Raw genomic sequence first — 23,452 nt, 5'->3', positions numbered from 1 at the left:
AAAAGTATTTTTAGTAAAAAAAATTAAAAAAAAAGTTTTTTAATAAAAATTTAAAAAAAAAATAAATTTTTCTTGAAAATTTTCAATTTCCATTAAATTTCACATAAATCACTATGCACATAAATCAATACTCACTTACCTTAATATTTGGTTGCTGCAATTGCAAGAATGTGGCTATTCCATTGCGCACACGATTCTTGACACCACGTACCGTGCCCTTGGACGAGCGTATGGTCGATGTATTCGAAACACAGCGCAGATCTCTATAGCCAGCAAACACATCATCATGCAAACTCTTTGTCTCATAATCCGCAATACTCAAAGACTCACCAATGCCATTGCCCCCGTTCGTAGCCGTTGCCGCCGTCATGGAACCATTATTGCCAAAACTCCGGAAATTATCATGTTCATTGACATGGAAATTATAGTATTTGTCGGCCTCATAAGTGCGTGGCATAGAATTCATTTTTGTATCAATGAAAGTGCCATCCTCTGTATTCAAAACGAATGTTTTGGAGGGTAAAGAGGCCCGCTTCAATGAGGACGACATGGTAGTGGGTAGATTATTGAGATTTTTGCGTGACTGTATGAATTCATGGGACTTGATGTAGTCCTGATTGCTTAAGGGTTCATAGACATCCGTTTTAATTTCCGACTTGAGTGTGGGTAAAATATCATCCTCCTCTTCATTCTCGGCCTCATAGTCATTGGTGGAGAATTTCAGATTTTTAATTTCCCTGAGCAGGGAATCGGGTAAGAAGGATTGTATTTTTTTGGACTGGCCATTTGCAGTTGTGGTTTTTTGCAATTGTATGGGCGAAGTGGAAGATTGTCGCAGAAACTCATTGGAGTGCAAAGAGTCACAACTTAAAGAGGAGGCCTCACTTTCTTCGCTGTCGGTGAAAGAGCACTGACGTTGTTGCATTTCCAAAGAGTTGCTGCTGGAGGAGTTGTTTACACGTATTTTTGTGGTTTTCAAATGCAATTCCATGGGGGCTAAGGAGTTGTTGGAAACGCTTGATGAGGTGGATGAGGAAGAAGAGTTGGATGATTTCTTTATTTGTAGATTGGGTGAAGACTGTTGTTGTTGGCCGTTGCTTTCCAAATCACTGCCGGTACCACTATCCAAGGTATCGCAGGGTGAAAATTGGCCGCTGGACATCATGTAGTACAAATAATTGTTGGGATTTGAGACATTTAATTCGGTGACCGTGGTGCCCGAGGCCGCCGTTACCGCACCGGAAGTGTGAGAGACCGTATTTAAATTCGCGTTACCGTTACCGTGAGCGTTACTGTTAGTCGAAACCACCGTTACCGTGGCGGCACTATTATTCGACGGTTTTTGCACCATTGTTGTTGCGTCGTTCAATTGTGACTGCGAGTGAAGTGTGTTTTCTTTTTGATTTTCTTTGTTTTCAATATTTTCACTTGCTAAGTTTTCTTTGTGGTTGTTGTTGTTTAGTTTGGTTGTTTCGTTTTCAAATTCTTGTAAATTTTCTATTTTCACTACCGTTATTTGTTTTTCCGTCAATGTATTACAATCACTATTATTATTATTATTATTTGGTTTGATTTGTATTTTGACCACGTGATTGATTTTTTTATCGTTTGTCAAATTTTCAAAATTATTCAAATCGTTTTTTTGTGTTGCCACTTTGTGAGCGTTTATGGTCAGCAGAGTTGTTGACTTAGTACAAGTTGATGCATCCGCTTTCGTTAAAAGACTGTTAGAGTTTTCTTCATTCAATGATCGTTTACCATGACTAAAATCTACAACTTCTCTCTGAACCAGACCAACAGCACCACTACTACTAATAGCACAACCACTACCAATACCACCACTGCTACTACTGCTATTATCATCATCATCATCATTATCATCTTCTCTATTAGTCACTTCATAATGATCTTGAGTTTTAGTATGATCATCATCATCATGATCATGATCATCGTTATTTGGTTGTTTTTCATTATCATCTTTGTGCTCTTCATCATTATTACGATCAGCCGTAGTAGTAGAAGTTGTGAGTTGAAGTTTTAGCTGGTTAGTTGTAGAGTTTTGACCATTTTCTCTATGTTTACTGTTACCATTACCATTGTGGTGAACCTGTTGTTGTGCTTTTTGTTGCTGACTAGCTGTTTGGCCACTTTCTTCTTCATCTTCCTCTACTCTCTGTGGAGTGGAGTATTTGGTTAAAATTTCTTGTGCTTCTTCATTGATGTGGCCGTCGTCGTTTTTTGCTAAATTGAATTTCTTCTCTCCATTACACTGAACTTCATTATGATGATCGTCATTACGATCATTTCCCCTCTCTGTTAAAACGCCGTTATATTCCAGTTGTATCGCTTCTGTTTGTGTATTCTCTAACTTTTCTTTTATTTCCCTGGAAATATCATTGGAAGTAGATGATGAACAATTTATTTGTAAAACATGCTCATTTTTAGCTGCCACAACTCTATGAGGATCATAATGAAGATCATCATCGTTACGGTTAATATCAATTAACGTTTTGTTATTTTTATTATTCCTATTATTCAATGTGAAATATTGTTGGTGTTGTTGTGGTAGTTGTTGTTGTTGCAAACTTTGTTCATTAGAATGTTGTATTTTTATAATATTAGAATTTGAGGATGCATTGTAAACTTGTTGATCATCCGTATGTTGGTCAATTATTATTGAGATTCCTTGATTGGGTTGTGTTATAGAATGTTCCATGCAATTTATTACAGTTTTGGTGGCCATTTTGTTATTTATATCTATTGTTCTGGTGTATAATTAGATTGTTTTTTTTTTCTTTCGAAATTTAAATATTTGTTTATGGGGAGACTGTGGTTATACTAGTTTGTAAATTTCAAGCATATTTTTGTTCTATTGTTGTTTTTAATGACTTTAATGTTTTTTTTTTGTTTAATTGATTCTTTGGTCTTAATTTAAATTTATTTAAATATTTGGTTTTAATATGTTAAACATATGATTTGACGTCTTCCGAAGTTTTGATGAGATAGCAGCGTCACTGAAATTAAAAAGAATAAGAAGTAATTCTAAAATTAAAATGATTTCAATGAACTTAGATTATTATAGGGGAAAACATAAAGAAACTTTGGAATTAACATTGCAAAGGTAGGGTCACATATGACAAATATTTGAGGAAAAATACGTAAACACAAACTAAAAGAGTTTTGAATTCTTTTATTTATTTGAAGTTTTATGTTATTTGATGCTTTTTGCTCTTACAAAACACTTGTTAGGTTAAATCAGTGATACCAAGTGTAGGGAAGTTTCTCTTTTTGTAGGGATTTTTTTTCCATGTAGGGAAAAAAAGGGAATGATGTCTTACTTTTGTCGAATTGTAGGGATTTTTTGCAATGGCAATTTCAAAACTATACATATATTTTCCAATTATAACATTAAAAAGTATAAAATTTGTTTAAGTGTGTCATTAGTTTATATATGGCATAAGTAATATGAAGTAAGTATAATCTTTAATAATTTGTCCGATTCGTCTTCTGATAATGATGAAAACAAAGCAAAGAAATACAGTTCAAGTTGGTTGAGAGACGAGAAACTAATGGGACGGCTGGAGCCGGGCAAAGATGACGACTTTAAATGCAGATTCAAGACTTGTGGCAAAATATTAAATTGCGGTAAATTAAATCTAAGTAAAAATGCACAAAACAATGTATTCATTTTTTGACAAACAAGTCCCGGCAAATAACAATGATGGGGTCAATTTCGAAATCCGCTTAAGCCGTTTTTGCTGAACACAACTAAGCTGTTCAAACTTGAAAAAAGTAGTGTAGGGAAAATAAAAAATGGGTGTAGGGAAAAAGAGGGAAATTTTTCATAAGCGTAGCGATTTCTAAAAAATCTCCTGGCATTACTGGGTTAAATTGATTATTTATTGATTAATAATATTCTGAACTAGTTTTGCTGGATGTAAAAATGGACCATTTGTGAACCATTTAAATACATTTTTATATAGAAAACTTTCCACACGGGTTCAAGTTCTAAGACTTTATATGAAGGGGACCTGGCACTTTAACATGGCGATGTCTAGAAGATAAATTTACAACTTTTAGAGTAAATTGATACACTTTGTACCATTCGTTCTGTTTTGGATATTACGATACTCGTCTTAAAAATTAATAACAATTTATTCCTCATATTTTTTACAATATTTGTTTAAAATTCATTGATAAAATAGTCAACCTTTGACATGAATTGGACAAGTAAAGTGATATGTGACTTGAAATTCGGGATTTACAATAGATCGCGTATCTTTTGAATGTGGTTTTTGTTTTTAATAACTTATATGTGATTTTGAAGGGTACATATCTGTCATTTATTCTCACTAAGTTATTGAAAATTATAGTGAAAACAACAATGTTTATGCTTGCTTCGAAAATGTCGAATTTTGTACCAACAAAGCGTTATATGCGGGAAGTTTTGCTTTACTTCTTTAATTTGAAAAATAGTGTAGCTGAAGCACACAGATTGCTCACCAAAGCTTATAGTGAAAGTGTTTCATCGGTTTCAACTTGCGAACGATGGTTTGTGCGGTTCAGAAGTAGTGATTTTGACACTGAAGTCAAAGATCGCCCAGGCTAGCCAAAAAAGTTTGAAGACCAAGAATTAGAAGCATTACTCCTTGAAGATTGTTGTAAAACTCAACAAGAGCTTGCAAAATCATTAGAAGCTTCTCAAACAGTAATCTCAAAAACTTCTCAAGCAGCAGGATTCATCTAAAAGCAGGGAAATACGAATTGAATTAGAGAAACTTTAAAAGACGATTTTGCATGTCCGAAATGATGCTTGAACGCTATAAAAGAAAATCACTTTTGCACCGAATCATTACTGTGATGAAAAATTAATCCATTACGATAACCCGAAGCGTAAGAGATCGTACGTGAAGCCCGGCCAACCAGCCGAATAAACACCAAAGCAAAATATTTATGGCGCTAAGGTAATGCTCTGTATTTGGTGGGAGCAAAAGGGCCCTATCTATTATGAGCTGTTGAAATCTGATCACACCATCACAGAGAATCTGTACCGAAAGCAACTGATTCGTTTAAAGGGACCATTGGCCGAAAATGCCCAGAATATGCGGCCAGACATGAATCCATAATATTCCATCATGACAACGCTCGGCCATATGTTGCAATACCTCTTAAAAAGTATTTATGGGGTTAGGAAGTTTTGCCTAACCCGCTTTATAGTCCAGACCGAGCACCATCTGACTACTATTTGTTTCAATCGATGCAGAACACTCTCTCTGGGCTACGTTCCACTTCAGAACAGAAATTGGCTTGATTCGTACTTGGCCTCATATGTTGTCAGAAAGATTTGAAATGACCAATACCTTGAAGAAATTTAAATTGTGCAAATGTTTCAAAATAAAAGCTAAAAATTTGAAAAGGTTCCCAATTTTAAAATTAGTATAAAATAATTGAAATAAAGTTTCCTTATGGTGTACAAATGTTTTTCTGTAGAAAAATGCTGAGAATATGTTCTCATATAATTGGTTCTAGAACGAGTATTATCGGAACCAAATGATTTAATGATATTTTTGGAGCTAACATTACAACTATCCTAAAACTCTTCTGCGTAAAGTATTATAATTTTAAAAAAGTTTTTTAGACTTCTTCGAAACTAGTTAAAAATATGAAAGTTTAAACTTCAAAGAACTAGTTGTAGCGCAGCTCATCAAGAGCTTTAAGTAGTTCCGAAAGTTAGACAATAATTTATAATCATTTGCTAAATTACATAAATAAAGGGTTTTTATAGAGAAAGAGAACTTTAAATTTAAATAAAACAGAGAAAAGTCTTCTTAATATCCTTCAATTGACTTTGATAATTAGATAAATTAATGCCATTAATGTTTAAATATGATTATGTGCATGTGGTCCCCGCGGCTAGCATGTACATGGCGTATCCTGGAGGTTAAAATTTCACACTCCATTTGCAGTAAATCAGGCTGTATTTCAGTAATAAGACCTCATAGATTCGCTACCAAGTGATATATTGTTTATGGTTTATCTGCATAGACCTGGAATTTTACATATCCCCAGAGACAGTCATCTAATGGCGTCAAATCACATGATCGAGTTGGCCAGTTAAGAGGTCCATTTCTTGAAAATATTCGTTTGCCAAATGTTCCTCTCAGTAAAATGATTGTATTGCTCGTTGTGTGACATGTGGTTCCATGCTGCTGAAACCAAATGTCTACAATACTAATGCCTTACAAATGAGATACAAAAATGTTAGTAAGCATGTGATTCCACCGGCCCATAAATCCCCCCAAACAGTGAGTTTTTAATGGTGTTTCGACAATGGCATTAGGATTATCTTCGCTCCAAATGCAGCAATTCTGTTTATTGACATAGTCATTTAACCAAAAGTGTGCTTGATCACTGAACAAATTTATCAGTGTATGATCATCGATGATCGTGAGGCTTCAATTCTTCTATGAGTTGAATTTTGTAAGCACGCAAACCAAGATTCTTACGCAAAATTTTCCATAAAGTGGATGGACACAAGTTTAATTGTTGAGCACGATGACGAATTGAATCATCATTAGGATCATTATCAACACTACACTTCATATCATCAATCGCTTGTTCTATGCGCACTGTACAGCGTCAATCAGTATAAGAGTAAACGTACTGCGAAAACGATCCATAGTTTCTTGAATTAATACCTAATGACTTTGACGAATTGAACCATGATTTTCAAAATAAATTTGAACCATTTTCAAACGTTGCTCTGGCATTAGTCTTCTCATGATAAAATGCCAAACCAAACTGACCCTAGTTATGTCTATACTTGATACATTTTTGTCATGATAAACGTCAAAATTGTTGTCAATATAAAAAATTATCAGATATTGTCTCCATTTATTAGTATTATGCTTTTGCAGACATCTTTGTATTGGCAACAAACGTCATTAATTGTTATGATTAATATTTGTCAGGGGGTAAACTCATAACAAGCGAGTAATGTCAAATCAGCTGTCACAGAAAACAGTGCTGCCAATTTAAAGTTCTCCGCCTCTAAAAAACACTCTTGAGTTCTAGAATGAGTATAATCAAAACTATTTCAGATTCTTTAACTAATTATATAGAATCGTAAATTCAATACATTTTTAAGAATTATTTTCAATTTGGTTCTACTTAGTACTGCCTGGGGTGTTCAATAGCAGGTACTAATTTTGTTCTGAAATCCAATTTATTTTTAATTTTTTTTTCAAAAATACCGTAATTTATGTAAATAGGTTTTTTATATAAAATTTTCTATAATTTTAATAAGTTTCTTTCATTAAAATGCTAATGTTCATTTCTTTGACTACCTTAAACCGTTTTCAATGCCTTTTTCAAAGTACCAAACCATTCAAAACCAAAACAAATGGATTTTTTGCTGTAATTTAAGCCAAGGCGGAAGTTTTATAGTTTCTTCGTATTTTTTTCTTTTGGTTTCTTGATTTAATGTTATTTTAACACGTTTATTTTATATAAATATAAGTTTTTTCTTTATTTCTTCTTTATAAATATTACTTTTTTCTATTTTCTTCTTGGTGTTTTTATTTATTATTTATTTATTTGCTGTAAGTAAGAGTGAGTGAGTAGATAGATTCCTCAAAAATGGTTTTAAATTACCATTTAACTTTGGTTTAGTTAATGGTTTAATTGGTCTGAATGCCTGTCGATCTGTTTGGTTTTGTCTGTTTGTCTGACTGTCTAACTCACGTCAGTTTTACACATGTTTCTGGCACTGTCTGTCTGCCTTTGTGACCATCTCAGTTTTCATCTTGTAAATTATTACGTGCCTTGCTGCAATTATTGTTTTATAAGTTGTTGTTTATTATTATTTTTTTATGTTATTTTCTGTTAAAATCTTGTTAGAAACAAATTATTAGTTTTGTTTTATTATTAATTAATATTTTTGTTTCTAATCTTACTGTAGTACGTATGTACGTGTTCTGTGAAATTTATTCATAATTTATAATATTTTTTATGTTTTTTTTTTCGCTGTTATGACTTTCTTCACGTTCAATTTAACGGACATGATTGATTGTTTAGAAATTTTTTTGTTTTCAAATTTGGTTTCAATTTCCATACAAGTTTTCTTTTCATTTTATATGAATATTTCTATTTTTTTTTGGTTTTATGGAAATTCTATTGGATTTAAAAAAAAATTACATACATATATTAATGGGAAAGTATGGTGGTATGGATTGCTAATATTTTGTACATAAATTGTATTAAATATGTTTTACATTAGACCAGTGGTCGGCACAAATAGAACATGCTACATTTGTAAATGTATTGTAATGATGCTTAAACAAATTTTTTTAATGCACAATATCCCATTGATTGTCCCGAAATATTGAGTTTACTTATCACTTAGGTTGACAACTAGTTATTGGGTGTATGACTTAAAAACGCGGGATTTTTTCAAATGTTTAGCTATGCCCTTTTTTCAAGCCAATTTCGGAATAGAGAGAGCGTTATGCATCCATCGAATCAAGTAGTAGTCGGGCGGGGAAAGTTCTGGACTATAAAGTGGGTGAGACAAAACTTCCCAACCACTTCTTCCTAAATAGTTTTTTATAGGTATTACAACATGTGACCGAAAGTTGTCATAATGGAATATTATGGTTTCATTTTGGACATTTTTCGGCCACTGATCGCTTCAAATGGTCAAATCACAGGGAACCTGTATCCAACGCAACTGATTCATTTGAAGCGATCACTGGCCGAAAAATGTCCAAAATGAATCTCATAATAGATAGGACCCACCAAATACAGACAATTACATTAGCGCCATGGATATTTATTTTGCTTTGGTGTCGATTCAGTTGGTTGGACGGGCTTCTCACACGATCTCTTATGCTTCGGGTTATCGATCCGTGGATCCGTTTTTTATCGCATGTAATGATTCGGTGCAAAAATGATTTTCTTTTATAGCGCTCAAGCAGCATTTCGGTCATGCAAAATGGTCTCTCGGCTTCAATTCGTATGGTACCCAATTTCCCTGCTTTTGGAATAATCTTCCTGCTCGCAAACGTTTTGAAATTGCTGCTTGAGTAGTTCCTTATGATTTTGCAAGCTCTTGTTGAGTTTTACAACAATCTTCATGGAGTAATGCCTCCAATTCAAACTTTTTTGACTGATCTGGGTGATCTTTACCTTCCATGTCAAAATCACCACTTTTGAATCGAACAACCCATCTCTCGCACGGTGTAAGTAAAGCAAAACTTCCCGCGAATGACTCTTTGTTGTCACAAAATTCGACATTTGCAACCATACTTTCTTACTTGTTTAAAATTACTACAATCTGGGTTACTTAGAAACACCTAAGTGACATATTCCCCTGATACATTTCCTAGATCATATCTAGTTATATCCCACAGTTCATCATGGAAACTTCCTCTAGCCATTTTTGCCTGAGAACCTGTAATCTAGGATAGTTACACAGAATATGTTTAACTGCTTCTTCGCCCCTATATATCCCATTTACCAATGAAGACTCCAATTGTGCAGTGCACGGTTATTACTCCTACTAAAGACCAGAGACTTTTTCTATCCAACTCATCATTGGCCAAATAGCCGTGGACACCCAATAATCCATGATTGGTTCGTAGAGTCCCGGAATCTTTCGACGATCCACCTATAGTAGTGGCATATTGGAGGTTTAACCTCCCAGTCCCTATTATTTAATATAGTTTCATCTTACATCTCATTTCCCTGTATGTTATAGTGGCCTGATAGCCAACACAATCTGGTACCCAACACATTGTATATAGTTGCAATAATGCTTCTAGATCCCTCTTACAGTTCAGCAATATGCTAAAGCCCTCAGTGTCACTACAGACACCTCTGTGACGTGTGTCCTTATCAAATCTGTTGCTTTCCAAATCGCTAGGATCTCTGCCTGGAAGACACTGCATTCTTCTGGGAGTGTGTGTGACATTTTAATGTTCTCAGGCTACTTGCTTAACTTCTGGGTTTTTTGACGAGTTTCTCTCACATTTGTGTTTGTTTACATCTTAATAGTCGGCATCTGGTGGCTACGAGTAACGACCACTGTCTTAGACCAGCTCATGAAAAACAGTAATACGGTTTCATCGCGAAAAATAAATATTCGGATAAATTTGGCACCGTATTAAATATAAATAAAACATCAAATATACATATGGGGCATTTCATGTCAAGTGAACCAACATTTGAAATCGATGTCTTCCGATCGGGATGAAATTTGCACCAAGGTTAGCTCTATTGGATAGTAACTCAGACACAATTTTTCAACAACATCGGTCGAGAACTCTCTGAGTTATAGGGGGTAAAATTTTGACAATTTGGTCAAACAGGGGTTTTTTCTTATCCATGTAACTTATTACCTATTGTTCTTAGCAAAATGTGTCCCAAATAGTATAGATAGCTATTTCTTCGATCTTTCGAAAAAAAATATTTAAAAAAAAAAATAAAAAATTTTTAATATTTTTTTTCCGAAATCAAAAACTTTTTTGACTTTTTTTTTAAATTTTTTCTCTTTTTTTTTTTTTTTTTTTTTTTTCTTAAAATAAAGTTTAGATATTTTCCTTGAACACCTACTTGGTCGCTTAGTGGGATGCGAGTGGGATATCTATCAAAATAAATATTTTATAACTCAAAACATAAAATTTTTGACTTTTTTTGCAAAATCAAAAACTTTGTTGACTTTTTTTTTTTTCAAAATGGACCCTTTTTTAATCTTTTTTTTTAGGTCAAACAAAAGCTTAGATATTATCCTTGAAGACCCTTTTGGTCGCTTAGTGGGATGCGAGTGGGATATCTATCAAAATAAATATTTTTTAACTCAAGACTTACAATTTTTGACTTTTTTTTTTGCAAATACGATTTTTTTTCCAAATGGGCCCTTTTTTTAAAATTTTTTTTGTAGTCAAAAGAAAGCTTAGGTCCATTCCTTTAAGATATTTTTAGTCCCTTAGTGGGATGCGAGTGGGATAACTATCAAAATAAATATTTTGTAACGCAAGACATACAATTTTTTAATTTTTTTTTGCAAAATCAAAATTTTTTTCCAATATGGGCCCTTTTTTAATTTTTTTTTTTGCTCAAAAGAAAGCCTAGGTCCATTCCTTTAAGATATTTTTAGTCCCTTAGTGGGATGCGAGTGGGATATCTATCAAAATAAATGTTTTAACACAAAAATTGTATGTCTTGAGTTACAAAACATTTATTTTGATATATATCCCACTCGCATCCCACTAAGCGATCAAAACCATCTTAAAGGAATAGACCTAAGCTTTCTTTATAGCAAAAAAAAAAATTACAAAAAGGGCCCATTTTAAAAAAAAGTCAAAAAAGTTTTTGATTTTGCCAAAAAATCAAAAATTGTATATCTTGAGTTACAAAATATTTATTTTGATAGATATCCCACTCGTATCCCACTAAGGGACCTAAACTATCTTAAAGGAATGTACCTAAGCTTTCTTTTGACTAAAAAAAGTCAATAATTGAATGTCTTGAGTTACAACATTTTTATTTTAATAGATATCCTACTCACATCTTCCTAAGTGACAAAATAGGTCTTAAAGGAAAAGACCTAAGCTTTCTTTTGAGCAAAAAAAAATTTTTTAAAAAAAGTCCCATATTGGAAAAAAAATTCGATTTTGCAAAAAAAAATTAAAAAATTGTATGTCTTGCGTTACAAAATATTTATTTTGATAGATATCCCACTCGCATCCCACTAAGGGACTAAAAATATCTTAAAGGAATGGACCTAGGCTTTCTTTTGAGCAAAAAAAAAATTAAAAAAGGGCCCATATTGGAAAAAATTTTGATTTTGCAAAAAAAAATTAAAAAATTGTATGTCTTGCGTTACAAAATATTTATTTTGATAGCTATCCCACTCGCATCCCACTAAGGGACTAAAAATATCTTAAAGGAATGGACCTAAGCTTTCTTTTGACTACAAAAAAAATTTTAAAAAAAGGGCCCATTTGGAAAAAAAATCGTATTTGCAAAAAAAAAAGTCAAAAATTGTAAGTCTTGAGTTAAAAAATATTTATTTTGATAGATATCCCACTCGCATCCCACTAAGCGACCAAAAGGGTCTTCAAGGATAATATCTAAGCTTTTGTTTGACCTAAAAAAAAAGATTAAAAAAGGGTCCATTTTGAAAAAAAAAAGTCAACAAAGTTTTTGATTTTGCAAAAAAAGTCAAAAATTTTATGTTTTGAGTTACAAAATATTTATTTTGATAGATATCCCACTCGCATCCCACTAAGCGACCAAGTAGGTGTTCAAGGAAAATATCTAAACTTTATTTTAAGAAAAAAAAAAAAAAAAAAGGACGTATTTTAAAAAAAAGTCAAAAAAGTTTTTGATTTCGGAAAAAAAATATTAAAAATTTTTTATTTTTTTTTTTTAAATATTTTTTTTCGAAAGATCGAAGAAATAGCTATCTATACTATTTGGGACACATTTTGCTAAGAACAATAGGTAATAAGTTACATGGATAAGAAAAAACCCCTGTTTGACCAAATTGTCAAAATTTTACCCTCTATAACTCAGAGAGTTCTCGACCGATGTTGTTGAAAAATTGTGTCTGAGTTACTATCCAATAGAGCTAACCTTGGTGCAAATTTCATCCCGATCGGAAGACATCGATTTCAAAAGTTGGTTCACTTGACATGAAATGCCCCATATATATTTCATAACCAAAAAGTTCTTCGGCCATACTCCTAAAGAATTTTAAAACTTATCAAAGGTTTTTTATTACTATGGTGACTTTTTTGTCACCTCTTTTCTTTTAACATTTCCAAAATAAAAATTTCATTCGGCTAATTCTAAATTTTTACTTAATTAAATTCTTTTTTTTGCCCAATAACACAAATATTCAATTAAATTTGTGTCTCTCATTTTATACTTTTAACACTGTTTTGTTCCAGAAACCAACCAAAAAAAAAAAACCAAGATAAAAACTACACAAAATTTTTGATGTGCAAAATAATTGTTAGCGGGGAGTGAAAACAACAATTTAAGAAAAAAAAAATAAAAAGAATAAACGTGTTACAAACAACATTTTTTGGTTTGTTTGTTGTCTTGTTAAGAATTGGCACAAGTTCTTCTGTCAGTTCTCCTGCCTCCTTGATATGATGGTTCTTCATTTGTATTTATATTTTTTTTTTTTTATATTTTCTTTAATGAATCGCTTAAAACTCGTTATTGATTTGAATTTTGTTGGGGATTTTTGTTTTATATAATAAAAAAAAGAGAGAAAAAAATTTTATTAACATTTGATTAACATACAAGTGAACAGAGTTGGAAAGGAGTGAAGTTTTGAAAGTAATACAATTTCAAACATTCTTTAACTTAATTTAAATATGTATGTTAAAAGATCCCCACCAAAAAGTGGGGTATCAAAACATATTGGTCGTAGACCCACACAATTATATATTGTGTGTCACACACAATACAATGGAAACTTTTTGGGAAATCTATATTCCATAATTTCAGTTTTCAATAACAGGACCTTTTACCAAATATAAAGGTATATTTCTAAAATAAATTCAAGGGGACCTCAGATTCCTTGTGTGTCCATAAGGTCCAAATTGAAAACTTAAGCTCTACAATACTTCCTCTTTGCGCATGTCAAATCGAACTAGCCGTTTAGAAGTTACAGATTTATTTCCCTATTTTTATACCATTCACCATCGTGAAAAGGGTATATATTATGGTGATCGATTCTTCGACATTTTTTAGAAACCGGTTTTCGGTTTTTTCGAAAAATTGCAATTTAATATAAACTGGTTTCGGTTTTTTTGTAATAACTGTTAACCGTTTTTTTGGTAAAATATTAAAACGCATAGAAATAAGAAGAACAAAAGTTTTATGTATTAAAATAATAGTGATTAAAACAGTTTTGATTACTTCTTTTATCCTTCACAAGGCCTTCGGTTCAAATTTGACCCATTTTGAAAATAAAATTTAATTTTTTTCTAAAAGTGAGTGGTTGATATTTTATGAATTTTATTTAATTTCAAATGTCAACAACTACGTTAGGTTTTTAGAAAAACAAATTGGCAAAAAAATATCTATAAACTTATTTGGACTTAAGGTCTTTTGTTACGCACAATTAAGTTACATTTTTTCAAATAATATATATCTGTCTCTTTTCATCATACTGAACATTATACTCGAACTACTGTTTCTTATCCTTCATAAGGTCTTCGGGTAAAATTTTACCCATTTAGAGATAAAATTACATTTTTTCTCAAAATGAGTGGTGGATATTTTTGATATTTTTTGACTTTAATTTAATTTCAAATGTCAACAACTACGTTAGGTTTTTTTTTTAAAAAATCTATTTTCTATTTGGGTCAAACACACTTTTATAAAAAACCGGCTATTCGAGGAGAAAATCCCGGTTTCTTCGATATTCGAAATATGAGCTTTTCAAAAAAACCGAAACCGACCTTACCAAAAAAACCGGTAATTAAAAACCGGACAGATCACCCTAGTATATATAAGTTTGTCATTACGTTTGTAATTTCCACAATATAATTTTCCGACCTTATAAAGTACATATATTCTGGATCCTTATAGATAGCGGAGTCGATTAAGCCATGTCCGTCTGTCTGTCTGTTGAAATCACCATTCCGAAGTCCCCAAATAACTTACATACACGATTCATACATCAATATCTCCGGAATTCTTCCGGCTCTGTTGCTATTCAAAATCGATAAAATCGGAAAAAACCAGGACAACCTCGATTTTTGACCTACTATATCTGGATTACTAAGTCATTAATATAGACAATATGGTTATCTAATGATAGATATTTCAAAGACATTTGCAACGACGTATATAAGACCATAAGTTTTTAACTCGAATTTTTTTTTTCACAAAAGTTTTTTTTCGCTAAATATTAAAAAAAAATTTAAATTTAAAAAAAAAAATAAATTTAAAAAATTTAAAAAAACAATTCGAAATTTTTTTTCCAAAAAATTAAAAAACAACTTTGAAAAAAAAAATAATTTTGTTTACCTAAAAAGATTTAAAATTTTTACTTTTAAATATAAGGCTAGGTTTACACCATGATTTTTACAACGTCGTTTTTTTTTAATTCTCTTTTGAAGTTGCTTCCAAAATCATGTTGCGTTTATACGATCAATTTTGGTTTCATGTCTTTTTTTGCAGCCAGGGTTGATTTTTATTGTTTAATCGGTTAATCTTCTTTATTAAACTTCAAAATCAGAAAAAGAATAAAACGGAACAAGAAGAAAATAAATTAATATAAAGAGAAATCTGAAAAAATACACGAAAAACACAAATCGAGTTTATTTGTTTACCCCCCAAGCTTCTCTACACCGCTCGCCCACAAACAAAAAGAGACGTTGCAAAAGCAACGTTGTAAAAATCATCATGTAAACGCAGTGTAATTTGGTGAAGGGTATTTAAGATTCGGCACAGTCGAATATAGCTCTATTACTTGTTTTCTATACCACTGTGGACTGCGGAATACTCTTCCTTGTTAGATTTTTAAAATAACAAATCCAAGATTACATTATTTGAAGGTTCTGGCAAACCTTATTCCATACAGATTTATTTTTCTGGGTGTATTAGTAGTTAGCGATGAATTTGAAATACGGCCAACCTTTAAAGTTTAAATTTGTTTCGATGTTGTTGTTGTTGTTTTTAAACGACACTTAAGAAGGACGTGTTTACGATAAGTCTGAATTGTTGTACAATATATAAAAATAATAACAAGAATAACAAACAACAACAACGACAACGACAATAAAACATCAGCAGTTTTTTTTTTTTGTTAAAAATGTGTCTTTAATTTTCAAGATGCCAAATAAACCTGTTCCATAAATTCATGTTTACATGTTATTATGTCTTCTTCTTCTTTTTTTAAAGCTTTTTTTTGTTATTACTCTTTTTTATATGTTTTTATATATGCCGATCTTTCATTTACAATAACAACCATTTATATAAAAAAAGGTGTATTTGTAGTATTTTTTTTTCATTGTTTGTCATAAACTAAAATTTATGTTGCCTTCAATATCAACAACAAACAACATTTATAAGAAAAAGTCATAAAAAATTACAAAAAAAACATGTGGTAAAAAACTTAAATAAAGTACTCGCTTAATAAATGTTTACATGGCCAATAGCAATTAGAATTTTAAACATTATTACTTTTTAAAGGACTTAATAATTTATAGGGATAGCAACAACAATTTCATAATAATTATGTGCTTCTTCTTCTTCTTACAAAAGTTAAATTGTACAAAATATGCAACCTTGCATTTGATACAGTGTTGTATTTTGAAGTAGTTGTTTATACATATTTATGGTGATATTTTATGTCAGTTTTTATCTTTGTGGGAAATTCTTAAATGGTTAATAATTTATGTTAATTTTATAGCAAAACATAGAGCGTTAAAAAACAACATAAATAATGATGTTGTTTTTTAACGCTCATTATACGAAACTAATGAGACAAATTTGTGTTATTTGTTGGAAATAAAAACTACTAATAATATTTAATAATAAAAAAAACAGACAAACCAACACCTACATGAAAAATTCCTTTAAAGTATTTCATTAACATTTATTTGCAAAAGTATTTTATTTATGCAATCATTAATCTTTTAAAGTATTTTATAAATGAGAATTTATTGAAACTAATTTACCAGTCACGAGTGGGGTTTTGTAATAAAACTATGTCATAGGAAGAATATGAGGACTAAGCTAATGGTCCGATCTATAATAAATAAACTTGAAATATCAACACAGCTTCACAATATTGTAGACAAAGGGGTTGAAATTCAGTAAGTGACAATACAAAGGCATTTTTGCATTTTTACAAAAATTGTCTGGCTCTTTAACCAATTCAGTATTTTGTTGGATTTTTATTACGGCTTCACAACGACAATGCATTGAACCAATTAAAGAATCAGTTGTCTCCTTTGAAATATTATACCATTTCCTTATAACCGCATCTGGGGGATTACTCTCTATTGCGATGCGAAAGAGAAATGGTACAATTGGTACCCTTTATTACGTTTTCGCATCGCGAAAACCTAGCGGTATGAAATATACTTTACGACCTATTCTCATACCTACCAAACATACATACACAATTTCATAAAAATCGGTTGAGCCGTTTCGGAGGATTTCAAACACTAACATTGTGACACGAGATTTTTATATATTAGATTTTCAAATAATGAAAGGCAAAGCAACGCTTGAATTTTGGTGCGTTTGTTCTGTTAAGAATTTGTATATAAAACAAAAACAATTTTTTCAAATTTTTTAAATTTTGTTTTTGCTTTAGGGCCCTAATGTTTCGGATCATTGTCGTGCTACATAACATCTTTTATAATGGATATGTTACCGATTCAAGTCATACCCCCATTTTCTCAATATCTGATTATAGTTTTTCGTCACGATAAAAAATAACCATAGATTGAGAAAATGGGGGACAAAAGCTTTATTTCGATAAGAGAACAGTATTCCATTTCTGTCTCGACCATGTTAACTGTTTCTTGGCAAATTGTATAGTACAGATTTTTGAGAAATAAGAGGTTTTTTCTCGCGGCTATAGCAACCAATACCAACCTCATTTGGCTTACCACTAACAGTTCTAGAACTAATGTCCAATTTTAAAAACCTTCCGGAGAAATTTTTAAATTTTTTTAACTCTCTTCACAGATGGTTTTCAATTTCAATCCAGATTTGAAATCCTTTATTATTGGGTGTATTACTAAAATTGCATTCTGTCATTTATTCTCACTTAGTTATTAGTGTCAACAAAAAAGCTTTTTTTTGCTTCCGTTTGCTCACCAAAGCTTATGGTGAATGTGTTCCATCGATTTCAATGTGCGAGAGATGGTTTATTCGGTTCAGAAGTAGTGATTTTCATACGGAAGGCAAAAATCTCCCAGGCCAGCCAAAATAAAGTTTGAAGACCAAGAATTGAAAGCATTACTCTATGAAGATTGTTGACAAACTCAACCACAGCTTGCAAAATCATTAATAGCTACTCAAGCAACAATTTCAAGCAGCTACTCAAGCATCAATTTCAAAACATTTGTGATCAGCAGGATTCATCCAAAAGCAGGGAAATTGGATACCATACGAATTGAAGCCGAGAGACCCTGAAAGACGATTTTGCATGTCCGAAATGATGTTCCAACGCTATAAAAGATAATAATTTTTACACCGAATCCCCAGCAAAAAATATTCTGTATTTGGAAGCAATAAATATGATTACTGCATCTTCTACTGCTACATTAATTACATCCTAAAATTATTGCCTTACAAAAATGATTTTGGAAGGCATACATTAAGCTATTCGTATAGGTGGTGAAGAACTTAGAAAAAATTAGCGCTTCTTGTTATGCAATTACTGGGTCTGTAAGATTTTATTGCTTCTCAGGAGCTCTAAAATCTATGTGCATAATTCGATGAAATCAGGTTAATTTTAAAGCTGTGAAATATGCTTATTTTGGATTCCTTATGCAGAGCCTCTACGCGAGGAATCCCATATAAAAATCATGTAATCTTTCATGCGAAGTGGTAGCAGTATACAAGTGCTCTCTGCCTTATATTGCATAAATTTATTTATTTATTTATTTAATTTAGTCTATGGATATTATCCTTACAGACTGAGTGTTAAATTAAATTGTACAATGTATTCTTAATGTAAAGATTGTTAGTTATTTAAATTGATAATAATATTTCGTTTTACAACATCAACATTTAAAGTGAAATCTATAAAGTTAAACATTTCGTTAAAACTACAACATAATTTCCTAAACGGATCTGCCATTTCGTAGTTTGTTCGAAAAGTTTTAACATAAAGTGGGTTATTAAATCGTAATGAGCGTTGAGGAACATTTAATGATATCTTACTTAAAAGAAAATCGGACAAAACATTTCCATTTAAAAGATTTACAAGAAATGAAACGTTAAGCATAATTCTTCGGCTTTTTAATGTTGGCAGTCGAATCAAAGTAAGTCGTGAAGAATATGATGGAAGCGAAGAATATCCTCGATATACATCTCTTAAACAAAATAGCAAAAATTGTTTCTGGACAGATTCGATACGATCAATGTAAACATTATAGTAGGGGTCCCACACAATTGATCCATACTCTAAAATCGGTCTTACAAGTGATGTAAATAATGTTTTAGTGATGAAGGGATCATTAAATTCCTTTGCCCATCGTTTGATAAAAGCTAAAATTCCTCGAGCTTTGTTAACAGCCATCGTAATATGTTGTATGAAGTTTAATTTTCCATCTAACAAAATACCAAGATCCATAATTGCTTTTACCGATTCTAGTTTATAACCACCGATGTAGTAGTGATCAAAAACATCACACCTTCTCGAAAAAGTCATGTGCTTGCATTTTTTCAGGTTTAGTTCCATTAAATTATGGCTGCACCAATTATAAAAGTTATCCAAATCCTTCTGAAGGTAAATATGATCTGGTGAATGTTTGAGGCTTAAAAATATTTTAACATCATCTGCGAACATCAGTACATTCGAATAGTTTATTGCTTCAGGCAAATCGTTGATGAAAAGCAAAAATAAAATAGGGCCGAGATGACTTCCCTGCGGAACACCGGATTTTACCAAAATATTTTTCGAAATTGTAGAATTGAATTTTACGGACTGTGTTCTGCATAAAAGATATGACTTTAACCAGCTTAAATAAGTATTGTTGAAACCCATTGTATCCAATTTTTTTAACAGAAGTTTGTGATTAACTTTGTCAAAGGCTTTACTGAAATCCGTATATATGACGTCAGTATGTTGACCAATAGTAAATCCTTCATTAACCAAAGTTGTTAATTGTAGAATGTTAGTCATAGCTGAAGATCCTTTGCGAAAACCGTGTTGACAAGTCGTTAGTAAGGGAGATACTTGATGAACGAGAGAGTCAGTAATACATTTTTCAAAAAGTTTTGGAATAGCGCTTAGTTTAGCTATGCCTCTATAATTTATTATATTTGATTTATTTCCAGATTTGAATAAAGGAATGAGGAACGATTCTTTCCAAATTTTAGGGAAGTAACCACATTTTAATGATGTATTAAATATAATTGATAAAGGTGTTGCAATAGCTGGAGAACAATTTTTCAAAACACAACTTGGTATGCCATCTGGTCCACACGACAATGAGGATTTGAAGCATTTTAAACATTTTATAATGTGTGTAGTGTCGAGTAATGGGAATGATATCATTTGAATGGGGTGAACATTAAATGGATAGATTTCATCATCATCATATTCGGCATTAGAGTAAGTAGATGCAAAAAATTCAGCGAATAAGTTGGTAATTTCCGATTCATCACTTGACTCTGTACTTAAATATTTCATAACTTTCGGGGTGCCACAAATCTTCCTTTTTGTGTTAACAAAAGTAAAGAACGACCTCGGATTGTGTTTAAAATTACGTTTCATTTTGATTAAGTAGTTTTTATACAGTTTAGCATTTAACAAATTGTATTCAGCACGAAGAACAGAATATTTTCTATAATCGAGTGCGTGGCCAGATATTTTGTATTTTTTGTAATGCTTATTTTTTGAATTTTTTAAGGAAGAAAGTAGTTGGGAGTTCCAGGGTGGACCAGTCTGAGAACGTGGTAAACGTTTTGGAATACATTCATCCATATATTGGTACATGGTTTCATAAAAAATTTTAATCATTTTGTCGACAGAATGAGGCGTACCATTTGGGATGGTTAATAGTTGAAGCCAATTAGTATTATATAAAAGGTTATTAAAGTCAGTATAGTTCGTACGTTGGAAGCAAAACATTTTTTCCTTTTTTATAAAATTTTTAACGCAATAAAAACCTTGAATATTACAGCTTATTTCAATTGTGGGGTGGTAACGATCTTCCGGCAGAGTAACTGGATCAACACGATTTACTGTACATTCATTAGGTACATTTACAAATACCAGATCAAGCAATTTTCCAAAAATGTTGTATGATCCGTTGATTTGGTGTAGACATAAATTTGAAATCTCACTAAATACATCGTCGCCATTTCCATCAGATCTTATGGGTATATAATTGTTATTCTCATTGAAGAATTGCCAGGTAATTTGAGGTAAATTAAAGTCACCAAGAACAAAAATGAGATCATCAGGATTTGTTTTTAAAGAGACAATTTTAATTGAAGCAATGTGTTGTTGATAAATTAATAAATCCGATTGAGGAGGAATGTACGAACAGGTAATAAAAACTTTCTTGTGATTTATTTTCATGACCACAGCAATAAACTCAATGTTATAGGCTGCATCAAATTTTAATTCCTCAGCTGAAAATTGATTAGAGATCGCTATTAATACACCACCCCCAGTCGTATTTGTAATTCTATCTCGACGGAAGACTTGAAAATTGTTGCAAAAAATTTCCATATTTAAAAAAGTATTGTTAAGCCAGGTCTCGGTGAAGCAAATAACATGATGATTCAAACTAAAACTATCTTGATATAGTTTAGAGCATTTACTTTTCAGTCCTCGAACATTTTGATATATAATATTAAGTTGAATATCATTAGTATTAATTAGTTTTTTTGGTTTGTTGGTTGACGTGGTGGAAGATGTACAGTATTGTTTACACGTTGATTTATATTGTATTCATATTCTCGAACTATAACATGATTTGGCCAGAATGACGGATCAACAACACAGTCAAAAATATTAAATGGAACAGTAATTTTAAAAGACGTTATACTCCTTGTTTGTGAATAAGAAAATTTGTGAACAATAATGTCGACATTTTGGTTGAGCTGAGATTTAATATAAAAATCAATATCATCAGCAGAAGTGTCAAATGCAAAGCGTGATATGAAAATTTGTTTCTTTGGAGGGACTACTCTTAATTCCCTACGAGAAATAATATTGTTTCCATTATTCATTACAACTTCGGCATAATTTAAATTTGTAACAGGGTTGGTGTTGATGGCAGAACTAGAGGCAACTGGATTATTTAATGGATCCTCATATACTGCCGTGGTAGAGTTTCGTGATGATGTTGTAGCAGAATTACTTAAAGCAATGCAGTTGACAGAAGAAGTAGCAGCATCAGTTTCAGCATATTTTAAATTAGTAGCAGGGTTAGTGTTGATAGCAGAATTAGAGGCAACAGGATTATTTAATGAGGCATCGGAAGAAGCAGCAGCATCAGGATTTAATGGTGTAAGTAAAGCAGCATTAGAGTTGGTGTGATTTTCTTTATTGTTTTTTCTGGATGATTTCCGTCTTTTGGGAGAAGACTCAACAGGAGATTTTATTGAGTCAAGACATTTAAAATCATCAAAAAGTTTACCATAATTAGAAATTCTATCCGAAAGCTTATTTGCTTCATCTTGAATTTCTAAAAAATGGTTTTTTGTTCCTTGGAAAAAACGGTAAAATGTTACACTAATTTTTCTGCAAGAATTACAGCACCAGTGAAGTCCATTATTCTTTACAAGAGAATCGGCAACATGTACAGATAGACCACTACATTTTACGTGACAGAGACCATGACATAACCAACAAATAATCATCCTTTCATCATCATTAGTAATGGCACACTTTTTATTTACACAATTCATTTTAAACAGTATTGTTTGTTGGGTAATACAAATTTTAAAATTAACGGCAAAAGTTTAATGTGTTTTAAATAAGCAAAAGCAATGACTCTCAAACTGTTGTAATTTGGCACTACACTTTAATTACCAGTGTTTATGTAACTATAACAGCTGTGTGTATGTTTGTTGTTATTTACTTAAAGTTTCTTTTATTTTGATTTGTATAATTGTTTCAATTGTTGTTGTTTATAATACACTGTAGTTGTATTTATTATTAATTTCACAATTTATCACTGTACGAGTGTAGTTTATAAACTGCTTTCAATGTCACAGGTAGTATATATTGCAAATTCAACAGTATACAAGTTTTTAATTATAATTTCTTTTAAAACAAATTAATTTGTAATTTATAAAAAGAGCGGCTTAAGAACACGACCGAACAGAACCAGAGATGGGAATTCTTCTTACAAACCTGCTTCCGAGGAAGCACCAGTTTTTGCTGGGTCTGTACTTGCGATGGAAAATGGATCTATTGCAATAACCCGAAGCGTAAGAGAGCATCGTGAAGCCCTGCGAACCAGCCAAATACACACCAAAGCCAAATATCCATGGCGCTAATGTTTTGCATATTTATTATGAACAGCTGAAATTTGGCCAGCCCATCACAGGGAATTTGTACTGAATGCATCTGCTTCTTTTAAAGCGAGCATTGGCGGCCAGACATGAAACCGTAATATTCGATCAAGACAAGGCTCGGTCCCATGTTGCAATACCTGTAAAAAAGTATTTAGAATGAAGTGGTTTGGAAGTTTTGTCTCACCCACTTTATAGTCCAGAACGT

General features: G+C 31.8%; 1 protein-coding gene across 1 annotated transcript in view; it reads right to left on the bottom strand.

Moving 5' to 3' along the window:
* Positions 1-2,743, bottom strand: part of LOC135958370 (glutaredoxin domain-containing cysteine-rich protein CG12206-like) — an 89,625-nt gene extending 86,882 nt beyond the window's left edge. Inside the window, exon 1 of the mRNA XM_065509275.1 lies at positions 140-2,743. Within this exon, the coding sequence (XP_065365347.1) occupies positions 140-2,743 (2,604 nt within the window). The remainder of the gene's footprint in view (positions 1-139) is intronic.
* Positions 2,744-23,452: the final 20,709 nt, after the last annotated feature.

This window comes from Calliphora vicina, chromosome 4 (assembly GCF_958450345.1).
Source record: "Calliphora vicina chromosome 4, idCalVici1.1, whole genome shotgun sequence".
Taxonomy (NCBI): Eukaryota; Metazoa; Arthropoda; class Insecta; order Diptera; family Calliphoridae; genus Calliphora; species Calliphora vicina.
This window is presented reverse-complemented; position numbering and strand designations above follow the sequence as displayed.